A 7,634-nucleotide genomic window follows, 5' to 3' on the forward strand; every position below is an offset into this window, starting at 1 on the left:
CATCCGAATGGCCGCTCGCTGGTGGTCGCTCGGGATAGGGTATAGCAATTGTCGCTAGGGCCGAATGACAGGCGCAATGGCTTATTCGAACCGGAGGGGACCGAGATGATGAGGCGATGCTACGGTACAGCTGAATATCAATGAAGGAAGCTATCACCTGGTCGGAACGCTGTGTGCTCGCGAATGGCAATAGTAATGATAATGTATAGATAAAAAGCCGCAAACTGAGAACTAAGAAGTCCAGTAAACCTGATATGACAGGAATATGAGAAGACGCCAGATAAGGGGAGAGTCGAGCGTCTTCTCTGCCGAGTTGATTTACAGGAAAGAGAAGCGTCTCAAAGGGAAGGAGTAATGCGGAATGGATGTCAGTAGGGGGAAACGGCCAAAGATGGAAAAAGATGGACACTTAAGAGGGAGAGCAGATGGGGCGAAAGAAAGGGACCGAAAAGAACGAGACGCGCTCGTCCATTCATCTTGCACGATAGGATGGGTAGTCCTCTGGGTCGCTCAGTCGGCCTTCCCCATGGGTGGCAACCAGCCCACCTCCCACTTCGGTCCTCTGCCCTCTGTAACTCTCTGCTCGCTCTCTGCAGAGCCCTTGTTCGGGTGTTGAGTTTGGTTTCTGCTGAATCCAACACGAAGATCCGCATCCCGCGCATCCCCCAAGTTCCAACTCAAGTATAGTGCTTATACCAGCGATTCCGCGAGCAAAAGCAACGTCTATCAGACATCAGAGGGTCCCGCGGTCACTTGGGAGTCTCCGCTTCACCTGAAGCGGTGGGGAGCGCGACATCAGCGAGTCAGAGGCTCATCCAGCGACCTTGGAACACAGGTCAGGGATGACTGACTTGCCCTGTCGGTCACAGACGCTAAGAATTAAGAACGCAAGCCACCAGCATCATCCCGATCCCGTCGCTCGGGAGTGGCACATGTCCAAGCGAGATGGCCTTGCCTTGGGAGGCTTGGTGAGCCTTGGTTCTCGCCTTCGTTCGGGCCCGACTGAGCCCTACGTCATGAGCTAGTCTCTATTCGGACTAGTCGAATCTCATAATCCCACGATCCCAGCAGGAGTGACTGCACCTCACCGATTCTTGTCCTTGAGGTTCGGCCGAAGAAAGTCAACTGGCATTTTTCGGGGCGAATCATACTGGTGACTATAGCTGCACGCCGAAGCATGTTGCAAGGAAGGGAACGCTTTTGACAATCCTGTCCTTGCACCATGGCAGCCTAAACCGCCGCACACCAGAACATCACCACCATTACTTGTTCCCTTGCGGACGACAAGAACTTGTACTAGTGGAGTATACCCTTTGGATGGTAGCATTTTTCTTATTACAGTTAGTTACTAATGCCAATATTACCGTTTATTCGAAGCGATACGCCTCTTCCTTTTGGAAAAATCCCACGCGATCTTCTTCTCCCACTACCTAGTACTAGTACAACGTGGGTCAAAAGTTTGTGCACACTTCCCGCGACCGTGGAACTTCTAAACTTCGACAACAACTTCAACCAGCAACAACTCCACCAAAATGAGAGCTTTTGGCACCGAAATAAGCGGAAATCGAAGGCCTGGAGGTGAACTGTCAAAGGAAACTCGCGCAGCTATTATATACGCCCTGGCCGCTGGTAAATCGCCGACGAAAATCGCGACTGAGTTTCGCGTTTCCAGGCGCGTGGTGTATAATACCAAAAACCGCTGGATTACCACCAAAACACTCGAAACTAGGCCTAGAACAGGAAGGCCGTTAAAGGTTAGCCAATCAACTGTAAGATATATATACCAGACGGTACGTAGATTTCTAACGTTGAGCTGGAGGGCCCTCGCTGCCGGCACACCTGATTCTCTCTCTATCTTAATAATTAAGCGGGTTCTGAAGCGATACCATATTAGGAAGTGGAAGTTAAAGAAGAGAATACCTTTATTGAAAGAATTAGCGAAGAAACGATACAAATTTGCGAAGTTATGGTGGAAATATAAGCTTTGGAAGCGCTGGGCCTTCTCTAATGAATGCAGCGTCCAACGGAAGGCCTCCCATGGAGTCCAATTTATCTTTCGCTATTAAAAAGAGGGCTTTAGGGAGGATCTAGTGAATCTTAAGGTTCATGGGAAGCCTATATCGCAGATGGTTTGGGCTTCTATCTGGCGTGGTGGCCGGTCGAAGTTGGTGGTCATGGAGAGGGACCCTAAGGCTAAAAAACAGGGATATAGCGCGAATAGTTACATCTGGGCGCTCGAGGAAGGTCTTATTGAAAACTACAAGCCTGGCTTCATATTCCAGCAAGATAACGCCCGGATTTATACAGCAGAGAGGACGCAGGAGTGGTTTGAATCTCATAGGATTTAGGTTGTTGAATGGCCTCCACATTCACTAGATTTGAACCCGATTGAGCATGTCTGGAATATGCTAAAGAGGACTCTTCTAAAGCTTCATCCCTTTCTTTTTGAGGAAGGAAGGGCTTAGACTGACTAGAAGAACTTCCATGAAGCTATTCAAGAAGCTTGGTGGGCCATCCCCCAGGCCTCGATTGACGGTTTGATCGATTCCATGCCTCGCCGGATAGAGGCAGTAATTCGAGCGCGCGGCTGGTACACGAAATATTGAATAGCTTCAATTTGCATGTATTAGGAAGTCTTAATTCGTTGTGGTTGTTGAATTATCGATATTTGGAGTTGGTGGGTGAACTATATATTTTAGGGTGTGCACAGACTTTTGACCTATAGTTGTAGATACTGAACGAAAGTGCCGTGTAGATAAAATCAAAACATGTTGCTCAGATAAGGTGGATATTCAGGGCTTTCCCCACTGCCTGGAGCCATGTGGCCGTTGTCCGTCGACTCTGGAGTCTGAACTCCTAAAGTAATGCCCAAGTGGTGGTATCGTGCCCCTGGCAATTCATGTCGCCTGACGAATGCAGCAGGAAGGTGTACAAAAGCTGGGGAAAGGACAGGCCTCAGCCTCGCAGGATCGTTGTCGAGGGCTCGGCTTTCCTGCTCTGTTTATGTCCAAATGTCATCACAGAGGAGGATATCCTCGAGTCTAGTCTGAGCACCGAAGCGATGACTTTTAAGATGCCTATACTCTGGAGATAGGACTTTATAGCTTCGCTCCACCTAGCGGGGCTGGGGAAGGTTTTACTCCAAACGGAATTTTATTCCCTTTTCAAGTTCTTGGGCGTGCAATGGTGACCCCCATCATGCTTTCTTCTCTGAAACCAAAGTAACCGGTCTCATACTGAGTCGGCTTCTAGCAAACGCACAATTGGCGTATAACAAGTATTCCAACTCCTCCCAAGACGAGAAAGGCGACGCATTGGATAATCGAAAAGTCTGACCGCCACGTCCAGCTAAAACTGGGAACTCTCTACACTACCTCGGAATGTCATGCCCTCTCCGTCTGAGAGGGAGTTTCAAGCATGCTTCCTGTATTGAATCCATAGGCTAACTTGTAATAAGCATCTATATTTCCCGGCATGTCATGATGCCTTATCACGACTTGTTGTTGTTGTCAAGGCAGGCGACGGCCCATACGTTGTAGTTGGGCCAGGTCTTGGCTCTGGATCGTTCCTTCTGCGACAGGGATAATTTTTATCGGCTATCAGCTTGACCTTCAATTCTTCCAACCTTGACACAGACACAGATTCAACCGCAGAATCCTCGTCAACTGTCTTCGAAACGATGCCACCAACTCATCAACTCTCCTGCGCTTTCCTTGTAATTCCCCCGCATCTCGAATTCACATGCCCGCGCTCCTCTGACCTTCCTGATCTCGTTTAGTGCTAACACACTGCAAAGGGAAGCCAATCCACAGAAGATGATGCCGCAACCGCCAGAAAGCAGCCAAGCCGCTTGAAAGTGGTAAATTACCAATCAAAAATGTCGTCGTTGGAGAACATGCCCACAGACCACCTCCACTCGGGCCTCAAGGCCAATAATACTCGGCGTTTGATGCCTATTGCCAATTTTTTTCACCACAGGACTTGACTCCCCAGTGTTCTCGTCAAAAAGATGTAATAATGGCTCGGCCTCGCCCTGGAGCATCTCGTCACTGTTTTCACCATAGCAGACTCTCACCTGCCGCTCTCCGAGACAGCTTAATTGAAAACGACTCGACGTCTACGCTATTAGACCGCGAAGACGAGTTCGTGTGCGGCTGATTGTGCGGTGGAGAGCAAGAAGGTCAACCGTGGTCCACTTCGCCCCATGCCTTATACTAACATGCCACCCGACACCAGACGCTCTGGCGACATCCCATCTGGAGAGACGGGACAACGTGACGACGCGCATCTACAGTCGTCAAACCTGCACCCACACAGGATCGACAGTTTTACTAGTATCGCACTCCACAATGCCGACCCTACTTCGAACCTTACAGAAAAGACAGACCTTCATTTAGTGCAGGATCACCCCCAAGCACGGCCAATACCGGAGGATGGCCTTTACAGACAGTCTTCAGAAGACACTGCTCTCGATGGACTTTCCCACCGAGTCCCCATCAGCCGGGTAACCACCGATACCGATGGCAACACCTACCCTGAAGGCGGCCTCGAGGCTTGGTTGGTGGTCTTAGGGGCCTTTCTAGGACTTTTTGCTTCCCTTGGCCTAGTCAACACGATTGGATCATTTCACGCGTACCTGGAGAACAACCAGCTAAAGGACTACAGCTCTGGAAGCGTATCCTGGATATTTGGCATTTATGCGTTCCTGACATTCTTCGGGGGTGTTCAAGTCGGCCCTATATTCGACGCAAAAGGTCCTCGGCTCTTAGTCCTTATCGGGTCTGTCCTGGTCATGGTAATGGTCGTGACGATGGGATTCTGCACCCAGTACTGGCACTTTGTCCTTTCAATCGGGGTTGCTGGAGGAATAGGGACCTCCATGATTTTCACCCCAGCAGTATCATCAATCGGTCACTATTTCAATGAAAGGCGTGGAGTCGCAACTGGATTAGCGGCTACAGGTGGCTCTGTTGGAGGTGTTGTATTCCCTCTGATCCTCGAAAGCCTCTTCCCCAAAATCGGATGGGGTTGGGCCACCAGGGTTATTGCATTGATTTGTCTGGTCTTGTTGATCGGTGCATGCCTCCTGGTTAATTCACGGCTACCGAAGAAACCAGCATCCAAAGAGAATGTCTTGCCTGATTTTCGAATTTTCCGAGACCTCAAACTTACCCTCACCACAGCCGGGATATTCTTCATCGAGTGGGGGCTGTTTATCCCAATCAGCTATATTTCCTCCTATGCTTTAGCACATGGCACCGAGGACACTCTCTCATATCAAATGCTAGCTTTCCTCAACGTGGGTTCGGTTCTTGGGAGAGCGATTCCTGGTTTTTTCGCGGATCATGTTGGCCGATTCAACACCCTGATAGTCACAGTTGCGCTTTGTCTCGTCTGCAACGCTTGTCTCTGGCTTCCTGCTGGTGACAACATACCCGTGTTAATTGCATATTGCGTGATCTTCGGTTTTGCAAGTGGCAGCAACATTAGTCTCACCCCTGTCTGCATCTCACAGCTATGCAAGATCGAGAATTACGGAAGGTACTACGCCACTTCCTATACGATTGTCAGTTTTGGGTAGGTTTACAGGTCTTTAGTTCTGTACTCAATAGCTATTTTGAAGCAAGTCAGCTAATACTAAACTTCGCAGCACTTTGACTGGAATGCCAATCGCAGGAGAGATCCTCGCGCGCTGCAATGGAGACTACTGGGGCCTGATAACCTATACCGTCTGCTGCTATGCTGCCGGCCTCATCTGTGTGACAACCGCTAAATTTGTTCACGTTGGCTGGCGTCATCCATGGGCAATCTATTAGATCAAGTGAACGTCAACCCTAAGCCTCGTTTCGGATGGCGACTTGCCCCTGTACCAAAGCATTGTTTGGTTCCGGCCTGGAACTCTAAAGTGCCATCTCGAGTCACCCAAGAGATCTATGGTTCTCTGCGATCAACCAACTGCAAATTGAGTTCAGTGGAAGATCGCCGTACTCCTAGCTACGGTGGCAGATCATATTCCTCACTTATGAGAACAAAATAAGATTCCTATTTACTTGGTCCCAGGCTTGTCAACTCAACTCACTAGGTCGCGCAATCCACGCCACAGGATGTATCCGTATAGTCAGATGTTCCTCTCCCTCCCTCCATTGGAATCAGTTGATGGTGCTCTTTTGCGTTTACTCGTCACCATGATGCCCGCGATACCACAGAGTATGATTTCCGATGGGCCTGGGCCGATTCTCAGAAACTCTCTGATCACTCGTTGGCGCGTCAAAGTTTCTTTATCCCCCTTTCCCCTCGAATGACATAGTTCCTCGCTAACATGCATTACATATACCCTTCCTCCATACCCGCTTCACACTTTCAACAGCCCCCTTGCTTGATTTTCTTGATTTTACTCGAACTCCCATCGAATCAGTCACTGTTGGAAGGCAACTACGGCCCAATATGGCACCGTGTGCGAGCAAGCTCGTCTTCTTTCTTTCAATTGGGGTCCTCTTTCAACACGCGGGGGCTCTTCCTCAGCAGGTTCAAGCGTCCGGATGTGTTGGGTGTCATCAGACTGTGACAAGCGCCGTCACTATCTGTAGTTCGACACCTGGTACGTCCGGACCGCCTGGCGTGCCGGGACAGTCTAGCACCCCAGGCCAACCTGGCGAAAGCGGCACCCCTGGAGAACCTGGCACACCTGGGGTCCCTGGTATACCCGGTACGCCTGGAGTACCTGGAGTACCTGGCACACCTGGGATTCCTGGTATACCTGGAACACCCGGAGTACCTGGAACGCCAGGAGTGCCTGGGACTCCTGGTATACCTGGGACTCCTGGACCAAGTGCAACTCCAACTCCAAGTCTACCAGGAACAATCATTCCAAGTGGATCTGGGGCAACCGGTACCCCAAGCCACCCAGGGGGAATTATACCTACTCCCGGGCCAAGCAGCACTCCAAGTCATCCAGGCGGGATCATACCAAGCGAGTCGGGCAGCACTCCTGGAACTCCGGGACCAAGCGGTACTCCAAGTCAGCCTGGAACGATAATCCCAAGCACGCCTAGTCAGAGCATTCCACCCGAAACTCCTGGACCGAGCAGCACCCCAAGCCATCCCGGCGGAATCATACCAAGCGGATCAGGCAGCACACCAGGAACCCCTGGACCAAGCAGCACTCCAAGCCATCCTGGTGGAGTGATTCCAAGCGGATCGACTAGCACGCCAGGTCAAAGCAGCACGCCTGGAGGACCTGGGCCTGGGCCTGGTCCAAGTGGTACACCAGGAGGCCCTGGTGGTCCTGGCCAGCCTGGAGGGCCTGGACAACCTGGAGGACCTGGACAGCCTGGAGGGCCTGGACAACCTGGAGGACCTGGACAGCCTGGAGGACCGGGACAGCCTGGAGGACCGGGACAGCCTGGAGGGCCGGGACAGCCAGGAGGACCGGGACAGCCTGGAGGACCGGGACAGCCTGGAGGACCGGGACAACCTGGAGGACCTGGACAACCTGGAGGACCTGGACAACCTGGAGGACCTGGACAACCTGGAGGACCTGGACAACCTGGAGGGCCGGGACAACCTGGAGGGCCGGGACAACCTGGAGGGCCGGGACAACCTGGAGGGCCGGGACAACCTGGAGGGCCGGGACA

The 7,634-nt window shown here is 51.5% G+C and overlaps 3 protein-coding genes across 3 annotated transcripts; 1 reads left to right on the forward strand and 2 right to left on the reverse strand.

Moving 5' to 3' along the window:
* Window positions 1–176: 176 nt before the first annotated feature.
* Window positions 177–834, reverse strand: BJX68DRAFT_246680 (uncharacterized protein). Its single transcript, XM_071041683.1, has one exon. The coding sequence runs from the start codon at window positions 660–662 to the stop codon at window positions 369–371; it is 294 nt and encodes a 97-aa protein (XP_070894099.1). The 5' UTR covers window positions 663–834; the 3' UTR covers window positions 177–368.
* A 3,385-nt stretch (window positions 835–4,219) lies between these two features.
* On the forward strand, window positions 4,220–5,816 carry BJX68DRAFT_271663 (MCT family MFS transporter; the record flags this gene model as incomplete). The annotated part of the gene is made up of 2 exons (XM_071046994.1): window positions 4,220–5,577; window positions 5,651–5,816. 2 exons carry the CDS (start codon window positions 4,220–4,222, stop codon window positions 5,814–5,816), a joined length of 1,524 nt encoding a protein of 507 aa, XP_070894100.1.
* Window positions 5,817–7,201: 1,385 nt separating this feature from the next.
* On the reverse strand, window positions 7,202–7,618 carry BJX68DRAFT_271664 (uncharacterized protein; the record flags this gene model as incomplete). Its single annotated transcript, XM_071046995.1, has 1 exon — window positions 7,202–7,618. A coding segment is annotated over one exon (417 nt), but the record flags the coding sequence as incomplete, so codon positions are not given.
* Between the last annotated feature and the right edge of the window lie 16 nt (window positions 7,619–7,634).

This window comes from Aspergillus pseudodeflectus (assembly GCF_044049435.1).
Source record: "Aspergillus pseudodeflectus strain CBS 756.74 chromosome Unknown BJX68scaffold_65, whole genome shotgun sequence".
NCBI classification, from domain to species: Eukaryota; Fungi; Ascomycota; class Eurotiomycetes; order Eurotiales; family Aspergillaceae; genus Aspergillus; species Aspergillus pseudodeflectus.

Excerpts from the sequence above, each read along its gene's own strand:
- BJX68DRAFT_246680 (XM_071041683.1), bottom strand. The coding sequence starts at position 662 with ATGCGCGGGATGCGGATCTTCGTGTTGGATTCAGCAGAAACCAAACTC.